Consider the following 27,929-nt stretch of genomic DNA (forward strand, 5'->3'; position numbering starts at 1 on the left):
TTTATAAAAAATATTTAATTGACTTCATATTGCTCTAAAACTTGCCTCCAAGGGAGTTTGATAGAGCATAAATGTATTAATTCTGTATTAAGACTGGTAGAAAAAAAAAAACGCAAAATAAATAGCTTAAAATTGCATTTATACATTATTAAATTTACCAAAAGTGTTAACTTTTTGTTAAACTTTAAATTTTGTTATATATTAATACGTTTAATAATGGCTTTTATTGATGGTTACTTTTATTTTGACAGATGGCAGTATTTAGTTATATGTTTGGTACATATTGCCGGATGCTGACTTTTATTTTGACATCTGTGATTGGTTAGTAAGCTTCTGCTGTGGTTGCAGACTTGCAGCCCATTATCCAGCCTGCTGCAGAAGCGGCACTTTACGAACGACACGCCGGTGAAACTACAGCCCGGTTCACTCACATCCCATCATAGTTTGGACTTTCAGAACCAAATGTAAGATAAAAGCATTGATTTGATCTGTGACACAGAAACACAGAAAAATGTACTTTAATGGTAGATTTGCTCACTTAGGACGATACTTGCCTTTTAATGTCGTGATTTAAATGTTCGACAGTTAAAGACAACGGTTATTACAAGAGCATCAACCGTTTAACCGTTAACGTTATATGAATAATCGATTAATAATTCTGACAGATTAGTTTACAACTTTTACATTAAAGCAGAGCGTTCAATGGGCATCATACAAAATTCACTAAAGACAAACTTTAAAACAAATAACGTTAACGTTACCCCATTTTTATTCCATTTGTAATGTGCTCGATTCAGACCTGAAACTCATAGATGGATATAAATATACAGCCACACATTGAAGTGACATTAAGTAGGAAGTAAAGATGATGTAGATGGGCTAAAGGGTGTGAATGTATGTTTAAGGAAATGAGCCTGAACTCTTAACTCAACCTCTTTTTCTAGCAACTTAAGCGGAAAAGTGCCTCCATCAGCTTGAAATAATTGGTTTTGTCTGAGCCATGGCTGTGAACGTGTTCTCGACATCAGTGACGAGTGAAAACCTCAGCCGCCATGACATGCTCACATGGATAAACGAGTCTTTACAGATGAGCCATGCCAAGATCGAGCAACTGTGCTCAGGTCAGTGACCAGCTGTCTGGCTCCTTCACTTTTTACTCCCAACTTGAGCATCATTAATGTACTGACGGGGTCTCTGAGATAAACATAAAGCCTAGTTTGTATTTTAATCATAACGATTGTATAGAATTAGTGGGATGTCATAGAATGACATGACTGTTATTTGCATGCTAAGTGTGTCTGTCAATATCTGGGTCACATTACTGAGGGAATGAACAAAGATAGTACTGTGGAGGGGGGGATGAGTTTTTTCTTTTTTTTCTAGGTTGGGACCTGCATGACTTTTAAAAAAAATACTTTATATTATGTTTTATTTTATATGTATTATTTGCTGACTGTCTTACTAATGTGTTTTAAGGTGCTGCTTACTGTCAATTCATGGACATGCTGTTCCCATCGTGTATTCCACTAAAGAAAGTGAAATTCCAGGCCAAACTTGAGCATGAATACATCCACAACTTCAAACTTATTCAAGCCAGTTTCAAAAAGATGGGTGTTAGCAAAGTATGTCAACCAGTCACATTTATTAGCACGCAAATCGTGTTTTCCGTTTTGTCACACAAAATATATTCATGATGTACAATGTGTAACAAATTTTTTGCTTGTTATTTTGACATCTTACATCTCTGTAGATTATTCCTGTTGACAAGCTTATAAAGGGCAAGTTCCAGGACAACTTTGAGTTTGTGCAGTGGTTTAAGAAGTTCTTTGACGCAAACTATGATGGGAAGGAATATGATCCAGTGGCCGCTCGACAGGGACAAGAAATGGCTGGCAATCCGAGTCCAGCAGCAGCCACGGCTAACAAGCCAAGGAAGCCTAGCTCAGGTAAGGAGCGAGAACAAACAGGTTGTTCTAGATGCCATTGCAGCCTTTTTAGGCTTAAGGGGGAAATAGCATGCATAAATCACCTACTAATATTAAATGGATACTTATCATTTTTAATGAACAATTATCATCATCAATCTTTTTGGGTTCATATAGTCCTCTTCGAAGTTATGTGGGACTAGCGTTATTGTCGGAAGCTAGCTGTCCTAATGATAACAGGTGCATGGCAGCTGCAGCTGTTATGGATTATGACCCCAGAATATGTGGGTGTGACTAAGTCATGCACCAGTGGGCCAGTTGTACATGCTTTAGCTGTTTTTACATGTGCGAGAATGGCTGGAGCCTTACGTTGCCTGTGCATGGATCTTTCTGTTTACTTCAGACACAGGCATCACACCTGCAGTCAAGCCAATGGCCCCTGTTGGTAAGATGTTGAAAACTACCAGTTAGTTTAGTTAAGGCACATTGCTAGGCTAGGCACATCTACTAGGCTAATTCACTTCTGGGTATTTTCTCATTCACATTATGGTGATTATGGTACTTTTCGAAGTATTGCGCATTTAAAAACAACAGTCTTGCAGTTCTCTTTTGGGGCTACAGCACTTATTTGTGGAATATTTTATTACTGTTATTATTTCAGCTTTAATATTGTAAAAGAATTCATCAATTAAGCAAATTTGCTGCTGGAATTCTTGATGCTGAAATTTGATCCTTATCCTTAAGGCAGTTTGACAAGTATGTATAACAAGGTGATGGATGTCCTGTTGATGTTCAGCTCCACAGCGTTCAGCCACAGCACCTAAATCTGCACCAAAGACGGTTCCGGCTGCAATGCGAGGAGGCGGTGGTGATGAAGAGAAAGGAGCACTTACTCAGATGGTAAGATTTTACAAGAAACAATAAATCAAGGCTTTAGCATTATATTTTCAATTTGTTCAGATGTTAATAATTTTATAATTTCAGGTAAATGACCTGAAGGCCACCATTGCTGACATGGAAAAAGAAAGGGATTTCTACTTTGGCAAACTGAGAAACATTGAGCTCATCTGCCAAGAGAAAGAGGGTGAGGGTGATCCTACACTGCAAAAGATTGTGGATATTCTCTATGCCACAGACGTAAGTGGTTATCACTGTTTTTAAAAATAGTTTGAGACTTAACATTCATCAGCCCACTCAGTTCTGTGATTTGTCCCATCTTTCAACAGGACGGTTTTGTAATTCCAGAGGATGAGGCGGCAGAACCGGAAGAGTTTTGACCAATCAGGGGTGACCGTTTTTTTTAAAAATTACCCCGTTGGACTCTCAAATGCACATACTGGCTGATTTCTGCTGCACTTGCCTTTGGTCCATCATTTTGGACTTTGACTTTTGAATGTCTTTTTATTCAGGGAAGTTCTATACCTTGAGTTTTCAGTAGTTTTTTTTTTATTGACCATCAAAACAAAATTATTTTTGTGAATGAAAAATAAAGTACTTATCAAAGGCTGTTTGTATAAAGCAGTCCACTGAGGTCTGACTTGCCAACAATGAGTAAACAAAACCAGGTATTGTATTCAAACTTCAGCAAGCCATTCTGATCCATTCATTTTGTAGTTCCACCAGAGTATTGGTATACTCCAGAACTTTTGCTGTTATCTAGTTTCTGAACTGTACATTTGACTGCTTGTTGACCAGTTGTGAGTGAAGTTCACTTCCTCTAAAAAGCGCTGAAGCAGGATGTGTGTCAACCTTTTGCATTTCCTTTTACAAGCACATGAGGAACCGCTTAACAGTCATGAGAGGCTTTGGGTTTGAGTCAGGTGACATAGCCCTCACTTAATCTTAACTGGCCAAAGCTGTTAAGCTGCAAGTGCCACTATTATGCTAAATCTGACAAAGTTAGGCAGTTTCTTAAAGCATGCTTTATTTTACATTCATGTGTGCTGTGCATGTGCCATGTATTAAAGTCATAAACTGCAAAGCTAACAATTTTTTTTACTACGTTTGCATATAAGCAATATTGTAAACCAGTCCATATTTTATTATTAGGAAACAGTCATTTTTCCCATGGTTTTGACTTTCTGGGCATCTGAGAAACCGTGGGCTGATCATGACAAGGTTTGATCTCCAGCTTCTGGAGTCCAGGAACTTCCTCCCCAGCTTGAATCATGCGGTACACCTCTGGGAATGAGAGAGACTCCGCGATCGCTTCGGCTGCACCCGACTCCCTCTCAGGATCCTCCACATCATTCTGCTTCTCCATCTCTTTATAAAGACTGCCACAGCTCTGTTTAAAACAATTCAAAGCCATTCATTACTCGGTTCACTTAACTCCTCTGTGATTTGGTGATCAAATGTAATGCTCTGTAAAATCACTGACGTACCTGTTATTTACGAAATCTTTTAAATTTCAGTAAATTGCTAATGCAAACCAGTTTTTACTTTCAAGGTCACAAGAATAAGCCATTTAAACGCAGCATTGCATTTTATTTAAAGTATTATTTATCACTTTGTTATCTATTAAATGTAAGTAATTGTTATTAATATAAAATGCTCAATTTTAAGGCATCCTGCCTCAATGTTTACGAATTGCATCTCTCGTTTGACTTCCGGATTTGTCTCCGGTAATGGATTTTAAAATAAAAGCCCCTCACTCAAACGCACTAGAGGTCGCATCCCGATGAAATATTAGTAACTTTTCCCAGTTAGCGTTTTTTGGTTGCCAGCCACCTCCAGCATTTTTGGAAATGTTAACAAAATGTTCATGCCCCCCAGCATTCTTTCTTGTAAGAATATCTGAGCATGCTATCAAAAGAAAGAACAGAGCCTCTGCTTTTAAACAAACATTTTTTATTTTTTTTTGGCTTGTGTTTTGATCCGGAGATTCTCCACTTTTTCAATAGTTGCATTATAGCCTAATAAAAACACAGAACGCCGGAAAATTCAGTCAGTTGTTCCAAACCTATAGGCTATGAATTTCTTTCTTCTGCTGAACATAAAATATATTTTAAAGAATATGTGTAACGGTAACCAAACAGTTGATGGTCCCTATTGACTTACAGAGTAGCCTATGTGGGACCATCAACTGTTCGGTTACCGACATTCAATAAAATATCTTTTGTGTTCATCAGAAGACAGAAATAACATGAGGGTGAGTAAATGACAGAATTTTCCTTTTAGGGTTATCCCTATAAAGCTAAGCTTTGGTTTGTTTCAGATTCAACTCCAAAATTAGATTATGACTCAAACTGTCAACCTTTAAGTACAATTCATGTTAGATTATTTTTTTATCAAGTGGGCTATAATTCCTTAAAAAAATCTAGTAATTAGTAACCAGCCACTTTTTTTTCTGTGTGTAACATGAATTATGACCAATGACTGAAATTATATTACAGGCCTAATTTAAAGTAAATGATAAAATTGTAAAATGGCTCATTACAGACAGAGGACTGTTTGCTACATATTTCATCAGTCATTCAAATATAGTTTTTTTTTTTTAAGAACTGTATTAAATGTTCATACATATCCCATGTACTGTATTTCCTAACATAAATCATGTAAGGTTGTCTGAGACTTGTGGGAAGATGGACTTGGCCCTCTACCTGCGCCCTACCTGTGTTTGAGTCAATCATTAATAAGTGAGCTCAGAAAGACATCCCTTAGGCAATAAGAATCCACCTTGGTATAGATTTGGCATGAACTATTTATACACAATTGCCTATTTATCTAAATCTTTCACTATTTCTGTAGCACAGGGGTTTGCACCTAACTAACAAATAAGCGTTTGTTTACTTATTTGGATCCTGACGTCTGAGGGCTCCCAATCGAAATTCTTGTGTTTCATAGGTCTTTCAGATTTCACTGAACAATGAGGAGGGTGGACAACTGCACGTTCATGGGAGGTGGGATCCCTTTGTCATCTGAGTTCTTTAAAGGTAAGAGGTTTAACTTAACATGAGGATGAAAGTAGATGTATCAAACCAAGCTCTGCGGTTTGCTGCTATAACCAGTGTTACAATGTTAAATGTAATTTTCCCTGCATGACAGGAATGACAATACGCTGCAATGTATCACATGTATAAATAAATGCTGTACAATTTGTAAATGCAGTAGAAATAAACCCAACACAGATGAAACTGCTCATCAGTCAACAATATTTACAGAGCTATTTGAGTTATCTATATAGCATTGTTCCCCCATTTTCCTTCTTCATTTTCACTTGTTTCCATTATTACCCTAAAAGCTGCCAAAAGTGTGCCTCTGAGCTATGGAACATTTAGACACATGAATGGGTACCAGGATGGGAAATTATATATCTCTTTGAATCTCAAAAGTAAAGGTTATTTTTTGACATCCATTGTTCCATGGAGAACATTTCCATTTCACTTATTTGTTGTGGAAAAAGCTTCTAGACTATTAAAATGTTTTTCTAAAAATGGTTATTTTAAGAACTATTTGCTGAAAGATTCTTTTGGGAACCCAAAATGGTTCTTCTGTGGCATTGCTTTGAAAATCTCTTATTGGAAGCTTTATTTTTAAGAGTGTGGTTTTGCTCGTTCTGCTCATAGTGATCAAGAACGATCTCTGGCTGTTCCTCCTTCCTGCTGTGTTTGCTGTGCTGCTGCTTGCTCTCTTCTTGGAGGAGATCGTCTTTTTTCTGCGTCATGTCCCCTCTCAGAGGCGCAGGCATCTCTGCCTGTGGATCCTGGGAATATATCCAGTAAAGAAGCGCCTTCTCCCTCAATTCATTCATTTCCTTTAGTTACCTTTTGGTAACGTTTTGTACTTTTGACAGGTCTTCGGGATGACGTCTATCATTGCGCTATATGTTCCACGCTCCTCATCTCTGTGCAATTTCATTGCATCTCTGTGAGTGACTTTTGACTAAACACTGTTGTTTTGTAATCGAATTGCACAATAGTGATCCAAATGGCCAGTCATATCTGTATGGAATGTTTTTAAATTTCTTGGCAGATATCACTCCATTACACTCTTGAAGTTCATGGGTCTTATCAAAGACTTCTTCGGTGGAAAGACCCGCATGCTGGAGGCATTAGCAGGGGAGCAGGTGTCTCCAAACCCCTTCCCCTGTTGCTGCTGCTGCTGTCTTCCTCTCTTTGACATCAACAAGTACTTAATCACACATACACCTGCATATCTTTAACTTACGTAATTTATAATAACCGGTCTGTTTCATAATAACGGTGGAATCTTAACCTTTTTTTCCATTAGGACCAGTGTGGGGTGGATGATGGCCGCTGTTCTTCAGCTTTCTGTGGTCAGAACATTCCTGTTCTTCCTCACTCTTGTCCTCTGGACAAATGAACAATATGATTACGGTGATGTAAGTACAATACGCCATTGCTAATGTAATATTTATATGATAGGCCTGTTGAGAGAGAAGCTTTTATTTATCCGAGTTTAATTCTCTCTTCTTCAAGATCACAACATTTTTCATATGTTCATATTCAGTCTCATTCATATGCTGCTTCCTTAAAAAGCGATACCTTATTTGGAGTACCGTTCAAAAGTTTGGAATCATTATGATTTTTTTATGTTTTTGAAAGAATGCTTACCAAGGCTGCATTTATGTGATCAAAAATACAGCAAAACCCATAATGTTGTGAAATATTATAACCATTTAAAATAACTGTTTTCTATTTTAATATTTTCAATTTTTTATTTATTCCTGTGATGGCAAAGCTGAATTTTCAGCATCATCACTCCAAACTTCAGTGTCACATGATCCTTCAGAAATCTCCCTAACATGCTGATTTGGTGCTCAAGAAACATTTCTTATTAGGGTTAGGGGTTAGAATTTGTTTCTTGTGTCTCTGTAATCTTTTTCTCTTTCTCAGGTGAATTCGGGTAATCCCAACATGTATGTAAATGCCATCATTGCCATATCCACGTTTCTGTCCTTCTATGGCTACTTGCTGTTTTATAAAGCTTCAAAAAGGGCATTGCCTGGATACAGTCTTCGAGCCAAATTTATTTGCATCATTGTTGTCCTGGTCCTTTGTGGACTACAGAGTGGAATTCTGGAGACCATGGGTGCGCTGAATGTCATCCCCTGCACTCCTCCCTTCTCTGACCTGTTTCGTTCTCAGTGTATGATATATAAAACATTTCCTTCGATTTTCCAAAAGTTTTGGGATCTGGAAACTGGAATACATCTGCTTTAATTTGTTACAATAATGATTTTCTCTCATTTTGTCTTTCTACCAGTAATCTACCACTATTCTGTAATTGTGGAGATGTTCTGCATCAGCCTGTTTGCACATCACACATTCCGGAAAGTTGAACCCTGTCATGGCGAGGGTGAAGAAATGGAGATTGATGTCATAAGAGTTCTCAATGAAAAGGCAATTCAGACAGAAGACGAGCTGCCAATCGCTGTGCAGCTCTCCTCTCAAGAGGACGAGCCATGCCATTCTAACCTCGGATACAACAGCGACAGTGAAGACAGCCTCTGTAAAATTGAACACGCACCACTGGACTGCTTCCCTTTTCCCTTACAGCACAGACTACAAACTGCAACAAACATGGAGAAAGTACATTTTACACCTCCTGAGGACTCCATGAATGTGGAGCTGTCGACAATTACTGTCAGTGCTGAAATTAACCATATTGACAGTGGTGATGTTACTGTTGTATAGAGAAAAATGTATACATTTTTTTTTAATCTCTAATAGTGCAGTTTACTATTATTAGTACATTTAAATTAAAAATAGGCTACACAATGTATTAGTGATTCCCAATAAATAAGGCTACATTTTTACATTTGATCCAGAAGCTGCCATAGGCGTGACGTCAATACCCGGAAGACTAATTTTCCAGTGGTTCCCTCAAGATTTTCCTATGGGGTTTTATACGTTTTTTTTATTATTATTATTTAAGAGTAAAATAAGGCCTGTGGTAAATATAACTTGACAATATTGGACGTTTTGGTCAACAATGTAAACACTTAACCCAAACATATCTAGTCACTTTTATTAGAAACATGTGTGTTTAAAAATAAACATAACAGCTTCAAAATTTGCGTTTTTGATATGGATGTGTAATGTACAGATTTTTTTCATACTGAATCTTAAATGAAAGCGAGGCTGTGAGGCATACTTGCAGTCTATACAATGGCGTGCACTGTATAAAGCAAAGCTGATTATTCATTTTCAAAACTTTTTTTAAATATGTATCGTTAGCTGAACAATAGACATGTGCAGCCTCGTTTTCATTGCAAATATGGCGCTACCCTGAATAAGGTCTATTTCCTGTTCATTTCTATGAAAACAACTTCACAATTTGTTCATTAAAACAAGTGAAAATAACTTTCAGTAAGGACTCGAGTGAGATATTTTTCATGATTAGCCTATATTCTGTTATAAAATATAAAATAATAATAAAATAAAAAATAACAGTGATATAAATACGAGTTTTCGCTTACAAATTGTGATTTTAAGTTGTTGACAGCTTAGACATAAATACATAAACACATTGTGCCATGGTTTTGTGTCAACGGGATTGACCAATGAACATTAGGTTTTCTTCTCTCAGTTACAACTCGACCAATCATCAACGCGAATTCCATATTCGTATTATCCGGTTTTGGGAATCCAGCCTGTACTGAAGGGGAGACGACTGAGGCGAGGTGGTGATTAATTCAGGCGCGAACATGGCGCAATATTTGAAAGGTAGGATTTCTTTTGCTTTCTTCAAATAGTGACGAACATTGCCGTTTAGATGCACGTTTCATATAAATAACAATAAACGTGCGCAATGGCTAAACTAAAATATATATAAAATAGCAATAAATAATCACAAAATGCTGTCTTACTAGGGAACTTTTAAATATGCTATAGTTAATGACATGACTAGTGTACAGCAAGTGCTACATGACACTAACATGTGTGAAAGGTTGCATTTGTTTCTTAAGGAATATACATTGAGCCCCTTGCATATGATTTAAGATTGCAGGGTGTCTTGTAAACTTTCATGGGAGGACCTCCAGGCTCTATGCCGCAGAGAAAGACTAGTTTGCAATCAGCTGAGTGTGACAAAGAACAACTTTAATGACTATGAAGTGGAGTATCTGTGCAACTACAAAAAACACAAGGTGAGTTATTAATTATGCATTGCATACAACTGTGATCTAGTCATTTGTGGCTCCAGCTGTTTCTCCTTATCCATATTTTATATTTCCAATTTACATGATTCATGTCACCGTAACCTTTAAAAATATGCCTGTTCAGGGTCGAGAGTTCTTCCTGGTGAAGTGGAGGGGCTATGCAGAGTCAGAAAACACATGGGAGCCTGTCAAAAACCTTAAATGCCCAATACTCTTGCACCAGTTTCGAAAAGACATGAAGGCAGCTCTGCTTCAGGCCAATGACCCGCTCGATTCAACATCTATGAGCGCCCCCGTTGTGTCCTTCCTCCTCCAGAAGGCCAAGCAACGTATCAAGCTTAAAAAATGGGAAGACCTCATGAACCAGACCTGCAGGCACAAGGGCTGCATATTTGTTTGTAATGAGGTCGATCTGGATGGACCTCCTAAAAACTTCACCTACATTAATGACAATAAGTTAGGGAAAGGAGTGGATGTGAATAGAGTGACGGTGGGCTGTGAGTGTGATGACTGCATCTCTCAGCCGATCGACGGCTGCTGTCCAGGGCTGCTGAAGCATCGGAGAGCGTATAATGTCAGCAGGCAGGTGAAAGTGATGCCCGGGGTACCCATCTACGAGTGTAACTCCATGTGCCGATGTGGTCCTGACTGTGCTAACAGGGTTGTGCAGAGAGGTATTCAGTATGATCTGTGCATCTTCAAAACCGCAAATGGCAGAGGGTGGGGAGTGCGGACCCTACAGAGGATTTACAAAAACAGCTTCGTTATGGAGTATCTCGGAGAGGTAAGCAAGTTAAAGGGATAGCTCATCCAAAAATATCATTCCTGTGTGAACAATTATAATTCAAATTTTTTACATTAAAGATGTTTTGAAGAATGTTTCAAATGTTTTTGGCTATACAATTAAAGTCAGTGGTGTCCGAAACAACATTAGACCCCAGTTTTTGGGTGAATTATCCCTTTAAATTGGTTAATGTTGGTGAATCTTGTTTTTGTTTTTACTGTGAATTTTGACCTGCTGTCAGTTGTGTATTGCATCAGATCATCACCACAGAGGAAGCAGAGAGGAGAGGAGTGGTTTACGATAAGCAAGGCGTCACCTACCTGTTTGATCTGGACTATGTGGAGGACGTCTACACCATCGATGCAGCTCATTATGGAAACGTCTCTCATTTTGTCAACCACAGCGTGAGCACTAACTAGCTGTACACATCATCTGGGCTGTCTATCGAGTGTAAGGGGATTTACAGTCAAAGACCCAGAACTGGAGTCAGAATTATAATAAATTGAAGAAAAGTCTTACTGAATATAGTTTGCAGTTTCATCAGGCTTCAAGACTCACACAGGAGTTCGTAGGCCGCACCGCTTACAGTTATAAATATCACAGCAATTATACCCTTCACCAAGGTCTAAGCTACGGCCTTGCTTCAGGTCGAATGATTCTGATTGGCTAAGAAATAGATAAACACATTTTCCACACATATACAGATAGACTGAAGCATATCTCCATCGATTATGCAACTGAATTTAGATATGGTCGTGACCTTCCAGGTTGCAGATTTGGGTTGCTGGGCGCCAGCATGAAAAGAACATTTCAGTGATCACACTGGTAACTTCTATAACAAAGTAAAATCTCTCGAGCCTAGAGAAGTCATTCAACTCATTTGATATTTAGGAGGAAAAATATTAATTAATACCTTGATTATAATCACTCATTACATATATATTGAAGCAGCAGTGGATTCCAGAATCCACCCCCTTCACAAGTAATTTGGAACAAATTCCGATATTTATTTATAGAAGGTATCATTTATTCTGAAGGATCATGTGACTGTAGTAATGGCTGCTGAATATCTGAAAGTATTTTTTTATTAATTAAATTAAAATGATTATATATGATGTTTACCCAGTACATTTATCATTATAGACCTCTTTTAATTTTAAGAGAATAAACATTTTAAAGGTGTTGTGACCTTAACGCAGTGAGTTGCCAAGTCTGGGCAATGTTTCTAAAAGTTAATGTTCATTTTTCGCAGTGTGCTGCCAAGTTAACATTATAACAGTAACTTCACAAAGCATGCAATTAATAAATCTTTACCATTGTTTTTCCAGTGCGATCCAAACTTGCTGGTGTATAATGTTTTTGTTGAGAACTTAGATGAGCGACTTCCCAGAATTGCATTCTTTGCAAAACGAGGGATCAGAGCAGGAGAAGAGCTCACCTTTGACTACAAGATGACCAGTAGGATTTTTATTTTTTTATTTGGTCTTTTATAACATTTTTGGGGGCGGATCTGTTAATATGATAATGTGGGAAAAAATATATCTTATATAACTTTGTAAATACCTAATGCATACTTCTCATTTTTGCTGCAGTTGATCCAGTAGATGCAGAGAGTAAAAAAATGGACACAGACTTAAGTCGGGCTGGAATTGAAGGATCACCCATCAAGCGGATCCATTTGGAGTGCAAGTGTGGAGTGAAGAACTGCCGGAAATATCTGTTTTAATCCAGCTCACACAAAAGCACGGATACACTGACAGGCATCAATATATGTCAAGATTTTTAACACATTTCATGAAATGTTTATTTATTTTATTTGTGTATATGTACTTTAAATAGATTTTAACTTCATGCATTTGTTAGTGACCATTGTGATGTATGATGGCTTTTATTAATTCAATTAATTTAAATTGTTTCAATCCATTTTCAGGACTGTTTTAATAAAATAAATGTTTTATCCACAATGAATATGCATGTTTTTATGTTCTTTTGTTCAGTTAATAAAAAATTACTTTTGATACTGAGTGGAGTATTTATTCTGTCTACAAGAATACTATGTTGATTACCTATATATATATATACATACTATATTTGCCACCAGATGGTGCTATTGTATTCATAACACATTTGGTTCAATGCTTTGCTAAATTTACAGATGAAAAGGCAACAAGGGAGATGTACACACAATACAAATCTTTAAAAAAATTACTATGTGAATAAAGAAAACAAGCTCACCTTGTGGCAGTGACAAATGTTTAGAATTAGGTGAAAGATATGTATTATGTTAGTTATTGAAGGATTTTGTGCATCATTATTCCACATTTAAAACATTAAAACACAAGGCTGTTTTACTGAACACATGTAATGTCCAGATAAAATAGCAATAACACATCTGTGTAGTGAATATGGGAGAGGGCTGCAGTAGAACCCTCATCTGGCCTTGCTGACACTCAGCTCAGCTTTAATCTGCCATGAGGAGGTGAGATTCCTCCAGGCCACCATCTTTCCTCATCCCTCTCCCTCTGCTGCTGAAGTCTTCATTCCTTCCTACTGTCATTCTGTTCATTTATATATCCATAGCTCTTTTGTACACCTATCTTCTACTCTGTAGAACCTAGATAAAATATCTACAAGCATCCCGATATGCTGTGGTTGCCGAGGGCGAGTGGTTGCCTTTATTGGATTTGCTGTGGATCAAACCTCAGAAAGCGCAGACTGGCAAACATTAATCAGCTGACCTTACACATATGGTCTGAGCATCTAACCATGGCCAATCTCACGCCGGGTGAACTAATGTTCATCCACCGCATGCTGCTGAAAATTTCACTGTTGAATTCCAATGGAACCTCTCTGTCAAGTTTAGATTGCATGCATATCTAAGGTGGCTGCAGAGACACCCTGGTACAATCTGATGTTATTAAATGCTCATGCATATATTTACCATTCTTGCAAATGACCCAAATTGGAAAGAAGGAACAGAGCGAGAACCTGAATGAATATATACGTCAATCTGATAAAAAAATTTAAGCCGTCATGAAATGGAAATATATCCAGGTGAAACGCTTCTCAAACAAGAAAAAATTCAGAGCAGACTTGATTTTGTCTAAACGGGAATTGATTGGATGGTTGTGGTTTGCTATTGCTGTGATGTCATGTGAGTGACAGGTTGTCCCGCCCTCACGCCAGTAAACACATCATCAGCAAAGAGATGTCGCAGCAAGAGGGAAGGAAGTTATTTTGACTAAAATTACGGCACATGAATAAAAAAAAAAAAAAAGAAAAAGATGTGCACAGATACATCATTTCGAATAAATACTGCAATATTCCATATAAAAACAAGAATTGTAAATTTTGATTTCATGCTGACTTTAAAATATTCACATCTAAATTGTTGGCCTGAAAGGGAAATGCTCATCCTATATAGTTCAGTCTCTCCGACACATTTTAGCTGACTTAGATCTTCCTGCAGTGCAGAGAATCTGCCATAAGTATAAAGTAGATAAAGGTCAAAGGTCAACTCATAATCCAAGCGTGTGAATCTGAGGTGTCTTCGAGTTGGCAAACTTCACTGTCAAAGAGGTTACAAACATTATGATAAAAGAAAAAAGACTTCAATAATCAAACAAGAATATTGCTAACTCAATCCTGAACTCATACAGCATTGAGTAAAAATCAGACCACATTAAGAGTCAAAAATGCAACAAAAGTAAACTTTTATTGTCATGTTGGAAAAAAAAATCCTGTTGATTTACAGATCAAGATATCTGAAAGCTGACTCACGTTTCTTTCTCTTTTTTTCTTCAGTTTTTCCATTACCCCCTTCATTCATCATGCATTCACAAATAAACAACTCCCGAGTTGCTCAACTAAAATTTCAACGAACATATGTGCTGTCTATTGCTCTTATAATAGTTAGCTGTGTGAGTGGCTTGTCATATCTAAGCAGTTTTAAATATTTTTGTCATCCGTTCAGTAGTTCAGTGAGCTGACATGATGAAATCACACACTCGTTCATAATATGATTTGGCAATTATTAGCGATTAATCAGAAAAATGATTTTGTGATCAACTCAGGCACTATCAATAATTAATATGAAAGGCAAATAAAATTAAGACATTGGTATGTTGGATAAAACTTTCTCAACCTTAAATAAATTATGTAACAGTTTTTGCTTACAAATTCATTGCATTGTTAGAATAATTAAACTCAAGAAAACTCATATTTGTCTGTTTTCAAAATGGATACTAAACTGATCACTTGCTGTTTAAAGGAGCAACTTGAATATCATAATTCACTTGCCAAATAAATGTATAATTTACAATTCATTTGAACAAAAAATATATTCAGTAATCATTGTAATGCTGAAATGGCCAAACAATGACTGATAACTTTTCCATCTGTGGCTGTCTGTTTTCATGTCAGTGTCAAGATGTGGTTAACAAGACATATTCCTTTTTGAGTGTTGGTTATGATCCATATTCCATGTTGATTCTAATAAACATTATGTCTTATTTAAGGCTCAGCTCTCTGTAGTCTTTGCAGTTGTGTTGAAGCATTGAAATTGTGAAATTTTAGTGGATCAACTACAGGAGTGGTTCCTATCAAATGGTGCATCTCTGTCCTTTCACCTTTGCTTTGCTCCTCATGAGTACCCAGTTTTATCCACACACTCATACTCAGCGTAAACACTCACACACACATGCGTGGTAAAAAGATGACGATCAAGGGTCGTAACCCCACCCTTCACTCCGCCCCCCACTTGAAGTTAGTGCATTGTCCATATAATACACATGAAATTACACAGAGGTTCACAGTTATTTTACAAAAGATAAGATGCCTGAAGCAACTAAAAATGTTCTACCAGGCATTTTTGCTTGTTACAAAATCACATCCGGTTCACCCAACCCCCAACACTGACCCAAGCGATTTCCTATTCACAGGTGAATACAACAATAGCCCAAACCATCATTCACATACTGTCCCCCACCCCAAACCAGCCCAAAGACGAGAAGAAGAAAAAAGTCTCGAAGAAATCCTTACGAATCCAAGAAGTTCCTTTTAATTCCACGGAAAATCAATGTGTGTCTCTCTGTGTTGTTTTGTTTTCGTAAATTCAAGTCTCTCCAGAGAACTGAGCAAAATTGTACACTCCCACATGTCGCAGTTCGTAAATTCGTTATCAATAACGCAGCTGATGCAGGCGTCTTCTTACCCGCAACCCAGAGGCTTGTTAAGGGCAGCAAGACATGTCCACCGATAATCCACAAATACACAGTGTTGTGTTTTCCCCAGCATATGTTTTAGTATGATTTATTGGTGTCTTTAGAAGCATACAGCTTTCAGATCATTCTTGCATTGGTAACATTAAACCTTGGTAATGGAATAAGGCATAAAATGCAGATAACAGAAATAATTATTCCTCTTTTTCTGTTCATCATAGATGTTTTTTTTTTCTGTGTTTTTGCAATGACAGGTTTCAGAAAAAGAAAGTCTGATCACTCCTACCAATCCCATGCCTACCGTACAGAGAGAGATCTCATTGAACATTCACGGAAATATTACAATCTGTCCTGTCTGTGTTGGTCAGCATTCTGATTCAAATCAATATATGCCAGAGAAATCATGTGGCTGATCAATGATCTCTTGAGTTGTGTGCAAAATATTAAGGGAAATTCATTTGACACTCAACCCATTTGGAAATTTAGTCCATCCACTTATTAGCTCCTAATGAAATGGAATACTTCAAAAAAGAAATCTAAACATTCCACTAACACCTTACATGTTTTTCTTCCCTAATCTCAAACACATTCATATTTTCATTACAAGATTAAAAATCAGATTTTTGTTTGATTTCTGGTCAACAGGAGGCCGAGATACACTGTCAGACTTTAGGCTCCTTAATACTACCTGACCAACAACTTCTTTCCAAGAATCCATTCATCCTGTGTTAGTCTGTAAAACACAGTAAATGCAAACTAAAATACCTCTAATGCAACCTACCTGTCACTTACATGATTGAAAATGTAAAGTCTGAAATTATCACTTTCCAAGATACATGTATGAAAATCACATATTAAAAACCTTTTGTATCCGACAGGCTAGCAAACTTTCTTTCAAGTAATTCAAAACGCAAAAGACCAAGTAACTTCTCCTTTACAACAACTTCTGTGCAAGCGTTCGGAAGGATAAATGATCGGTTGGTTTAACCGAAATGCATCATTAACAAATCAGTATTCAATACTGATCCGTCTCTTCACAAAACAACTAACAGTAAAATACTTCACCTTTTCTGGTTTCAACATCATAAGATGGTCATATATTCAGATTCATTATGGAAATTATAAAGGCATGAGTTATTGAGTGCAATGATATGAAATATTCTATAAATTAAGTAAATAGAAAAAAAGACAAATTAAGAAACAATAAATTACAGCAAAAACTCAGGGAAAGAACCTTCAACCCTGAATAGGCCATATTTCACACAGATTCATATTTTCAGTCAGCTCCTTTTGTCTACAATCCCTTTGAATCAACATTATTTGTTCTGGAAGTTGCTTATTATACACACTGTTTTTCTTGAGCATCTTAATTCCTGTCTGATGAAGCCACAGGAAGGATTCAGCCCAACCAATTAGCATAAATTGTAGGAACTTTGTCTTTTTTTGTCAGCCTCATTCATTCCTAGAGGCTTATGCTTGGCACTCATTCTTAAAAATAGTTTAATCTCAAGTTTGTTTTCCCTTAAAGATAAGGTAATACACATGCACATTGAGTATTTTTGAATCACTAGTTCAAATAATATAAATTACTCTGCCAGGAGTGCAGCTGTTCACAAGGCATGAATACGAATATTTTTGCAAATCTTTGATTCGAGGCCCTCAGGATCCTGGTAAAGGGATACAGATACTGAGCCAAATCAAATGGTAATGTTTGTTGAGATCGATCATAAGAAGCCATTTGATATAGCCTTCATACATTCACCATAAAATAGACCATCAGTTTGTTTGATTTGTGAATTTGTACCACCCTAAAGCGAAACATATGGTTCTTCAAACCTGTTCAAGAGTTGATTTACCAAACCACACATTAGTGTAGAGCCCATTTTGCCCTTAAAATCATTAAGGTGACAGTAGATGCTTATTCCGTGACATCCACCCATTTAAAGCATCTTAAACTAAATCAAAGGCCACAACAGCTCTTAAAGTTTGTCCATGTCTCCATAATTACAGACCCCTTATTCCCTCCCCCCTGGCTGTCCACTTTCCAACCATCCAGAAGAGAAAGAACAGAAAAAAAAGAACATTATGAATGAACACTCATCTTCACATGACACAGTAAGGCTCACGGGGCAGTTGAGGTGGAGTTCTACAACAGGGAGGCAGGTGGGCCAGCAGGCCCTTCTTCAGGTCCTTGTTGAGGAAAAAGCAGATGATGGGGTTCACACCCGCCTGGGCGAAACTCATCCACACGGTAGTAGACAGATACCGGTGCGGGATGGTGCACGCCTTAACAAAGACCCGCCAGTAACAGGCCACAATGTACGGGGACCAAAGCACCAGAAAAAACAAGGTGATGACATAGAACATCCTGCCAAGCTGTTTCTCGGCCTTAAACTCCTCCATGCCTAGCAGGCGTCTGTTCTGGTTGTGCAAGTTCTGCCTGATGCCCAATAAAGTGGGAGGCATTGGGCCACGGCCGAACCCTGCTATCCAGTTTGCGGCAGCCTGGCCTGTGGCTCCAGGTCCGTGAAAGGTCCAGTTTTGGCTGATGGCTGGAACCATTTGGACCGGCTTCATCTTTCTGTGTTTGTATTCGAACAGCAGAAGCTTCATGTACACCACGTGAGTGGCCAAGATTAGCACAGCCAGCATCAGCATAAAGCCTAATGTGTCATTGGCCTTGAAGTAGCGATGTTCGAAGATGCACTGGTCCTCCTCGCGGATAAACTTGTAGGTGCCAACGTCAAAGACGGGCGGGAACGCCATGGCGACAGACAGCGTCCAGACCATACATACCACCGCCACACATGTCCAGAAGGTCATTCGCTTGGAGTAGAACCGGTGGTGGGCGATAGCCATGTAACGTGTGACGCTGATGCAGAACAGCATGAAGGCAGCATGGAAGCAAAAAAGGACGGCCATGAAGGCCACCACCTTGCAGCTGAGCACGCTGTAAGTCCAGGCCGAGCCATTCTTGATGGACACCAGCACGAAGGGAAAGCACACCGCCGAACGGATGGTGTCGGCAAGGCAGAGGTCCAGAAGAAAGTAGTAGGGTGCCTTGTGTAGGGCTCTGTCTCTTAGCACCAGCAGGGATACCACTAAGTTGCCCACCAGGCTGATGCAGATGATCAGCCCCAGAAGGACGAGTTTCACATAGGTAGACACGGCTGAAGAAGGTGCTCCACCCATCATGCCACCTGTTGTGGACACCACAGCCGCCAAGGGGTTCCCAGGCCCATCACTGCTTGCGTTTCCGTTGGCCATCCCTTTTGCTGCTCAAATTGCACACCTCCTCCTTCAACTCCTCCTTTACCCCCACTTCCTCCACTCCCTTCTCCACCTCCGCCACCTCCAGCTGAGCTGTCGTCCGTCCTCGTGGTTGCCTTTCGTTGTTGTCTCAAATGGAAGGAGAGAAGCTTGATATGCATTGCCCCATTTTGTACAGTTTTCTTTGGAACGTCCCTTTAAACGTGCCACCTCTCTTGGCCGCCACACCTGTGAATAAAGAACAAAACATTTGTTACAAACAAATGCTGGTCTTTAAAGGCCACAAATACAACTGACTTTTGGGGAAAGTATATAATTTCTGTAATGCCTGGGAGAAAAGATGTTTAAGTCAAGAAGAGTTAATTATCATGACGTGATATTGATGCAGGAAAAACTAATAATATTCTTAATTCCAATACAACATTTTTTTCTTGCAAATAAATTGAGCACTGAGGAGACCACACTAATACAACGGCAAACTACTAGTGCCGAACTCTAGAAGTACTATGGCAATTCATAAATAACGTGAAAATTATCCAAAAACATTCAGGTACAGTAAACTTAAAAAACTAAAAAATCAAATAAAGAATATTTGTCATGTGTGGAAACATACTTGTGATAAAATGTATTGGGGAAATACTTGAAAATTAGATTTTTTCTCACATTTAATTTTATCATTTACCAGAAAGGTTAAGGTTTCAAACTACACTAATGATGGTCAACCATTATTCCCAAACATTATTTTACAGTCCTGTTTTGCATGTACATACTATGTACTTGTTGTAGTAATGACACAAACTTGGTAAGGTTCTAATCCTAAACCTACCCCTAAACCTTACATTACTCAGTACTTTTGTAGGTAAGTAGGCTACTGTAACATATATTCAGTCATTTTTGTCTTAGTTTCATTTTCATGAACTTTTAGTTGGTTTCTGTTTTCCTTTGACCTAGTTCCTAGTCTTTAGTTGTCATAGTAACTATTATTAATTTGTCATTCTGTTCAGCTGTGTTCACCCTTATTATCGCTTGTATTTAAGTTCATGTGTGTTCCCCTTCAGTTTGTTTGGTCTCGTTAATGCTAGAGTTGTGTTTGTTCGCCTGCCTTGATTTGAGCCAACCATCACCACCCAGAAGACCTCCCAGACACCAAAGGACTTAGCTGGATGGAGGTCGTCATAAGGTGACTGGAAAGTGTCTACCCCCGATCCATACCACAGCCAAACCCCAGCCAGAGCCCAGTCCATCACCACCCGATAGACGGATACTATGCCTGAGCCCCATGCAAACTGTAAGCTCTGAAACATAGAGTCTGACCAGGGGTGTGAGCCGGCATCCATCGCCGTGGTAGTCCTCATGGAATTCTAGGGTATTGAAGCAAGCCCCAGACACCCTCCCGCCACAGAGTGAGTACCGGCTAGACCAAATAGAACTTTATTTGATTGTGGAGAGATGAATTCCTTGTGTCCCTTTTCCATCTTGCCAGAATATATATCGTTGTCTTCAGTCCTGCTAAACCCGCCCAGCCTCCCTCTCCCACCTCTTCAACCTGCCATCAGGAATACTTTATTTTTTGTTGGTTTTTGTGCTGTTCTCCATTCTCCTCCTCAGCCATTCCTGCCACCCAGTTGTTCTCATTCCCAATCGGTCCCTCTGTGTCATCTATACCTTCTTTCAGTGGCGTGGTTACACAGAGGGCCTGCTGGGAGCCAGCCTGTGGCTCCAACTCCAGCTTCTGAGTGCTCTGTCCCTCTTGGACCCATTGTCCTGACTCCTATCGCCTGCACTCCTTCCTTCCTCGACTCCAGCGTGAAAAATCTGGCATTCGTCCACGGTGGGCTCCCTCGGACCGTCGGCTCCATCTGGGTCGGACATCGTCACACCTTCGCTGCAGACTTGCGCATCTGCTGCTCTCCGGCCCTCCACCCCTTCGGCTTTAGCTAGCTCTGCTCTCGGTCGCTCCAGCTCAACCTCTGCCCTCCGGATACCGGATACCTACTTTCTACTATCTGAGGGGGTCGTCGCTGCAGCTCCGTGGCGGCCGCCAGGTCATCAGCCTCCTGTCGCTCCCTGTGCTCTCCTTCTGCGCTCTAGGCTCCACTACCTACTGCTCCATCGCTGTTGGACGTCCCCCTGGTGTCATCAACCAGGATTCTGCCACGGCTCCTCCCTCCATCAACTCCACCTTCCTGGTCATACTCTGGGTCAGCACCATCTGGCCACTCCTCCCTTCATCTCTTCCATGGTTGCTGCCTCCATCTACTCCTTCATGGTCTCGTCTGCCAGTTTTTTTGTTTTTTTTTAACCATCCCTTTGCCTGCTTCACTTCACATCCTTTTGCCATCTCCTTGTCCACCTCCAAAGCCCTCAATCCCCAATTTTTGACCAGTTATGTATCCAAAATGATTGACAGGTAGAGAATGTTTCTGCAAGACGCTCCCCTGAACAGGTTTTTTTTTTTTTTTTTTTTGATTACATGCACTTTAAAGATACGCATTCCACTCAGACCAAAATAATAATGGGGTTGTTCACAAATAAAACGGTCTGGAGACATGTTTTTAAAAGTTGAAGGTCTTTTAACTTGGCACAGCATCTTAAAAATATGCACATGTGTGAGATGCTGAAAAAGATTGAAAAAGTCAGATTACAGTTACTTTTTTTTATGGTTTACATGATTACATATTCACACAATGGCAGTAAATTGTTCATAAATAATGGATTTTAGCTTTGACTACATTCTCAATATAGAATGGCCATGTAATTGTCATGTAAGTAAATCTGTGATGCTTCTAAATTTGGGGACAAAAGCACCTCTCAATTACACCATGTATGAGATAAATAATTAAGTTACGAAACACTACTGATATCAGTATAGTACACAATAATCCTATTCAAATTTAAGTGATAAATGACTTTGCTTAAAAGTAATCAAAGTAGACAGAATACATTACCTAAAATGAGTAATCTAGGTTGCGTTACTACAATTATCATCATGTAATCTGTAATCCGTAACGGACTACAATTTGCAAGTAATCTGCCCAGCAATGCGTATAGAGGCAGATGTGATTTCTCAAGACACCTATTGCAGTATTGGGGACATTTTATGTTTGGTAAGTAATGATCCTATAATTAAGTTAATTAATTTAAAACCCTAAGTGCATTGTGCATGAAACATTTATTTTCAATAATGTTAAATATTAATGATTTTAAATAAAGTAAATGAAGAAAATCTTAAAACCTATATATTTTAGTGCATACATCAAATTTAAACTATTATAGAAAGAACAGAAAAAAAGAGCACCTGACACCACACAAGGTATTTTATTTGTGTTCACCATCAGTAAACACAGATCAATCAATAATTTGCTGAACGAGATAAGCAGGGCTCCTCTAAGCATCTGCTGTAACATGCTGAGGAACATCTTCTGCTTCTCCCTTAGTGCCGAACAGATCAGCTGTTTCCACCACAAGCTACATGGCATGCCAGCAACTAGTCTTTCATGGTAATTACCTCATTGTTGCTAGGCTACAACACATCACTTTTTATGTGTTGAGTATAGGCATGTGGACCGGGATGCGGGGGCAAGGGGTGTGGGGGAAGGGGGGGGAATGAAAGAGTTAGGGGGTGGGAAATCTTTTAAATCTACATTAAAAGCCATAGCAGAGCTTCAAAATAAAGCTTTAGAATATATAGCGATATTGTTCTGAAAATGTTTCCAATGTCACCAAATGTTTCTGAAAGTTCCACCTAACTCAGGCTTTCTCATTTACACCCACATACCGAAAAGGCAGTCTCTGCCCCTGGTTGGCGGTATTTAGTAGAGAGCATATATACTTTCCAAACAGACATGTACCCTGCTGTGGTGTAGAACAGCCAGCTAGCATTATCTGACTCTCAATGTGAAAGAGCACTGATCCATGAATCCAGGCGTATACCTACACCTGCTGAGGTGATATTTGCAGCACTTAAAGCGCCATTTGTGCCAGCCCTCACTGGCTAACATTCTCAGGTACCGAGAAAGCTACAAGTAGATGCCAGCTGATGACAAAGTCACTGAGTACCTTAGTCCAACAGGAGATAGAACTGCGCCGACCCATTGTTTTAGAGCAGAAACACTAATTCACTTGTGTCACAGCAATTACAGCTGCTTGTTGCTAGGCTACGGGGTCCTTCTGCCTTGTGCGGTGTATGTGTCTTTGTAAGCCTCAATGCAACTCAGAATTGTATGCGTTGAGGTGAGCTGGGAAGGAAAAAAGTGTCACTCATGAGAAATAATCAGCCAGAATGGAGATTAAAGTAAATGTTTCTGTCACAGAGAAGATAAAATGTTACAGCCTTACTGTGACAACCTGTTGTAACCAGTTTACAAAATGTACAGCTTTATATCATTTAAAGGTGTTATTTGAATCAGCACTTCCACTGATTCAATTTAAAAAATTTAGTCTTAAGTATTGTTATTGTTAAGAAGATGTTTCCAATTGTAGAAACCTCTAGATAGAAACATGACAATTTTATAAATATTAAGTGATATAACGTTCTACATGCGTATCATTGAACTTTACCTTTATGCAAAAAAAAAAAAAAAGATAAAAGATAAAAATAAAAAATAAATTAAACTTGAACAGATGTTTTCCCATTGCTTAATGTCAAAGTTTTCTCTTGAAAAACAAAAAAGTAGTTCAGTGACCTGATATGAGGGGAGTATTAACATTTTTATGGTCCAAAGATGAAACTTTTCAATATGCAGATTGTATCGATTTGCGTGCAAATAGTTCCCACTGTAAATTCAGTATTTAACATAGGCTGTATGTCTTGGAAGACAAACAGGTCTGTTGGCCTACATGTAATCTAATGAATTTAAATGTCCCTTATGAGGTAGTACATACTGTTTTTCTCACTATACAGCAAGGCAGTATATACTTTCATAAACACCTGTTTATCGCTATGCACTGCAAAATGATTCTAGCCAAAAAGGTGCAATTCCAAAAGGTTGGATTTTTTAAATGTTGCTATCACATACATTTTCAGACAAAGTGCTTTTTTCGTAACTATCAAATAGTTTTAATAATGTGGGGTAAAAAGTCCATAAAGATGGTAGAGCTAAAGGTTCACAGTGAAAACCCCCCATGTGGACAAAACGCTTCCAAAAATAAATTATACAAAATGTATACACAAATAGGCTACAATTGAGACAACATTTGTTAATTTACAAAATTTATATCAAAATACACACACACATTTTGCGTAAGCGAGGAGCGTTTAGCTCCATTGTAACTACCCATTACAGTTGTCATCCCTTGGGTTATCATTTTGTTATATTAATTATTCGGACTCTTTAATATTTCCCTCCAGAGATTTAGCGTGCTCTTATCTCGCATTAATAGTGAGAAGGCCTTCGATGTCGTTGGGAGGAGTCAGGTGTAAAGGGAGTTGGTTGGAGGTAGAAGGCTGGATAGCAACAGCAGTGAATATCGCTACCGTGGTCTCGGTGGGAGGAGGCGACGCGGAATTCACCAACCAAACGAGCCTGAATCATTTCGACTCTCCCACACCTATCGTTTTGACACGATAAAAAAGAACAACGTGATCCCGTCGTTCGTGGCTAGCTTTTAGAAAGTGTTTTCTCCGTATCTCCATCATCTTCATTTGCGACAGGCTATCGGTGCGCTTGGTGATGCGCCATACTGATATAGCCTACATAAATCGTTTACTGAACTAGAACCTGTTTTACAGCGCGTGCGTTGTCAATGGGTTTCAGTTAAACACCTGAAAAACATGAAAATAATGTATTGCTTTGAACTAATGACGTGACTCGCACAGCCAATACGCAAAAGTGCAAATGACCCGTATGGACTCTGTCAGGGCGCATATACGACAGTCCCAGACAGTGTTACACTGCTATTTCGTTATCTAACTCTCTTGGGTGCGATTCACATCTTCTTAGAGCACTGTGACCTGCATGGTTATCATTAGATATCATGAAGAACTACGGCGTCTCTCCCTCTCTGTGTGTCTTATTCCGCGCGCGCATCTGCGCGTTTGCATGAGGGACAATGAAATAACAAATGCATAAAACAGGCCTGCATTTCACTTCAGTATACATATTATGCGTCATGCAGAGAGTCATGGATGTTTATTTTTTATTATTGAGTTAAAAAATAAATAATTATTTTAAATGCTCGAGCAATTGTATCCTCCATTTTATAAGGCTAGTTAATTATAAAACATCAGGAGAGTCATAAAGTGATGGATGTCTTACTTGTAATTCTTGGTCTTCCTCCAGACAATGGATCTTGTCTCGATAGTAGGCCTTAACGGGAGCTTGTTGCAAATATTAAAAAAATCAAAATAAATAAAAAATTGAAACGCACAAAAAGGTGCAAATACGTTTTTTTGACCCGACACAACGCGTTCAATAAATCGCTCATGAATCCAAATTGTAATCCAAGATGAACCTCGACGTCCTTTATGAACAGAGAATGAAAAATATATATAATTAATTAATTAATTAATACACGGAATGGTCACGTCTGAAAAACAGAAACAAGACCTGTTTCACTGGAAAGTCTTTTGCTGAACGGGTTAAACAATATTATGCCAGAAGCTGGAATATTACATACATACAGGTTTTAAAAAACAAAAAATATCGTTTCCTCTTTTTTCGTGTGCATGTCATGTCTACGGGTTTTCCATAAAGCTAGGCCAAGCTTTAGCAGTATATTCCCATCACACGGTGACTAAATCAAGCACAGTTTAATAGCACAATTACTCTATTTCTGCAGTGTTTTTGTGGTTTCGATTAATCCTGAGATACAGCGTCAGAATCATTATCTTGTACGCAGATTTAGATTTGTAAATAACGACTGGCTCTCGGTACTGGGCTACAATACAAGACGCTTCTTCCCATCTTCATTTCTTGCTGAAGCCAAAGACATTTTCTCCCACGCCACACCGATTCACATCTTATCTTCGACGGGAATAAATCCGCTTTACCAAGCATCATCCTTCGGTACATCCATTGGCATCAGCGTTGTCCTCTCACATAGTGTAGTCATTCTATGTGGAGACATGTACACAGTACATGTAAGCGCCCTATATATTTAAAATGCATAAGCCTGGTACGGTCTGTAATGCAAGGCGCAAAAAATATGGATCACACATAGCAGTCAGAACCGAGTCTTTGCTCGGGAATTGGCCATTAATGTCAGTATCCCGGTGCCATCGCTGAATTAAGAATGTTAACGAAAAATGAAGGAAATTAAATGGGTTCTTCTGCGAAGGAAACAGTAGCTCTCGTCTCTGCGCTCTACCTCAGTTTTCTCTGGATCGGATCCCTTCGGAAACGCCTCGGGATTTTTCGGCAGCCTCACTTACCTTGTTCTCTTCACTGTGGTGCACTGAAATCATAGGCTAGACAACCACAACTTTTAAACGGCCAGAGTTTTTATTTTTTTTAAATACAAAATTATAGTTGTTGTTTGTTTTTCTGTTTTGAATTAATGATGAAGGATGGTTTAAATCTCATGCACTAAAATTTTAAAAAAAAAAAGAATAATTTTTGAGTGTTTTCAAAAAATATGGAAGTATTGTTATTTTACCAAAATAAAAACAATACAATAGCCTACAAATATATGGCTACTTATTGATATAGCTTACATTCTCAATCCTTCATCCTTAAACATTTCAAAACAGGTACCCTAAACAAATATGAAAAAACTATTCAAAACAATAAAAAGATATTGATAGGCTATACTCTATATCATTAGGCTTACACTGTAGTCGGTAAAAATAGGGCCACATTTTCTAATGTTACAATGTTGAAATTACTAGAAGGCCCAGTTCTCCTCTATGGATTTTGGGTCTTTGGCACATTTTTTATTGAAGAGAGGAATGTTGTAAGCCAGCTCGCTCAGTAGGCCCTTGGTGTGTGAGCGTTTAATCTACCTGTAACTTCCTGGTAAAAAGGTGTTTTGTCTCTGCGTGACACAGCGATCCGCTGCGTGCCCTCATGCCTGGCCAAACAGCTGCCTGAACCGCTGGAAGCCGCAGGAACAGATGGCCTCTTCCGACAAAAGGAAAACCGACCTGAGTACACACAATCACTCACCTGAAAGGAATGAAAGTACAAAACTGACATTTTTAAAGTTGTTTCATTTATAGGCAGCACAAAAATGGTGGATTTACCATATAAATAGATAAATAGATCAATGTCCCTTTTCTATTTGCTAAACAAATCTTGTGTGATGTTTATAGCACTGGTAAGCTGCTGCTACATCCATTGCTGTTGTAGCCTATATGCAATGCAGCATGGTCATTGGTAAAAAGTTTCAAATTGTTACTTCACAGAGTTTAAACGGCCCCTGAACTGTGTTGTAGCCTATACTCTGGTATATCACCACCATCATCTTTCATTATGATAGTTAAGAACATTTTATGTAATTTTCCTAATAAGCAAAGGTCTGTCATAACACTAGCCTCAAATGGAAAAAGCTCTCTGGGTTCAGTAGCGCCCTCTAGTGGAAAGAGTTATAGATCGCTACAGTACTTAGTCCAGCTTATTTCAAGGTATAGAAAGACTTCATTTGACAGACGGTCTTCATTTCACTTC

The 27,929-nt window shown here is 38.7% G+C and overlaps 4 protein-coding genes and 1 long non-coding RNA gene across 7 annotated transcripts; 3 read left to right on the forward strand and 2 right to left on the reverse strand.

Annotated features, from left to right (window-relative positions):
• Positions 1-295: 295 nt before the first annotated feature.
• On the forward strand, positions 296-3,232 carry mapre1a (microtubule-associated protein, RP/EB family, member 1a). Of its 2 annotated transcripts, XM_079898154.1 has the most exons (8): positions 341-464; positions 945-1,121; positions 1,477-1,622; positions 1,751-1,946; positions 2,329-2,370; positions 2,722-2,825; positions 2,910-3,062; positions 3,152-3,232. In XM_079898154.1, exons 2-8 carry the CDS (start codon positions 1,001-1,003, stop codon positions 3,200-3,202), a joined length of 813 nt encoding a protein of 270 aa, XP_079754280.1. In that variant the 5' UTR covers positions 341-464; positions 945-1,000; the 3' UTR covers positions 3,203-3,232. The 2 variants fall into 2 exon arrangements, with proteins under 2 accessions (XP_079754281.1, XP_079754280.1); XM_079898155.1 differs by lacking the exon at positions 2,329-2,370 and having other exon boundaries at positions 296-464.
• Positions 3,233-3,298: 66 nt separating this feature from the next.
• On the reverse strand, positions 3,299-4,535 carry LOC307174382. The gene is made up of 2 exons (XR_013823989.1): positions 4,310-4,535; positions 3,299-4,212 (listed from the first exon to the last, which is right to left on the reverse strand). It is a non-coding gene; the product is annotated as an uncharacterized lncRNA (long non-coding RNA).
• A 1,000-nt stretch (positions 4,536-5,535) lies between these two features.
• LOC307174107 (organic solute transporter subunit alpha) lies at positions 5,536-8,584 on the forward strand (the record flags this gene model as incomplete). Its single annotated transcript, XM_079897802.1, has 8 exons — positions 5,536-5,563; positions 5,772-5,860; positions 6,494-6,645; positions 6,721-6,794; positions 6,900-7,055; positions 7,158-7,269; positions 7,784-8,036; positions 8,154-8,584. Exons 2-8 carry the CDS (start codon positions 5,794-5,796, stop codon positions 8,582-8,584), a joined length of 1,245 nt encoding a protein of 414 aa, XP_079753928.1. The 5' UTR covers positions 5,536-5,563; positions 5,772-5,793.
• An 896-nt stretch (positions 8,585-9,480) lies between these two features.
• On the forward strand, positions 9,481-12,857 carry suv39h1a (SUV39H1 histone lysine methyltransferase a). Its single transcript, XM_079897826.1, has 6 exons — positions 9,481-9,616; positions 9,893-10,038; positions 10,175-10,834; positions 11,092-11,238; positions 12,163-12,292; positions 12,427-12,857. The coding sequence occupies exons 1-6, from the start codon at positions 9,598-9,600 to the stop codon at positions 12,558-12,560; spliced, it is 1,236 nt and encodes a 411-aa protein (XP_079753952.1). The 5' UTR covers positions 9,481-9,597; the 3' UTR covers positions 12,561-12,857.
• Positions 12,858-14,537: 1,680 nt separating this feature from the next.
• On the reverse strand, positions 14,538-27,400 carry gpr173 (G protein-coupled receptor 173). 2 transcript variants are annotated; one of them, XM_079897095.1, is made up of 2 exons: positions 27,266-27,400; positions 14,538-19,551 (listed from the first exon to the last, which is right to left on the reverse strand). In XM_079897095.1, exon 2 carries the CDS (start codon positions 19,318-19,320, stop codon positions 18,157-18,159), a length of 1,164 nt encoding a protein of 387 aa, XP_079753221.1. In that variant the 5' UTR covers positions 19,321-19,551; positions 27,266-27,400; the 3' UTR covers positions 14,538-18,156. The 2 variants fall into 2 exon arrangements, with proteins under 2 accessions (XP_079753221.1, XP_079753220.1); XM_079897094.1 differs by lacking the exon at positions 27,266-27,400 and adding an exon at positions 25,581-25,814.
• Between the last annotated feature and the right edge of the window lie 529 nt (positions 27,401-27,929).

The sequence above is a fragment of the Squalius cephalus genome, assembly GCF_949319135.1.
Source record: "Squalius cephalus genome assembly, chromosome: 16".
Taxonomy (NCBI): Eukaryota; Metazoa; Chordata; class Actinopteri; order Cypriniformes; family Leuciscidae; genus Squalius; species Squalius cephalus.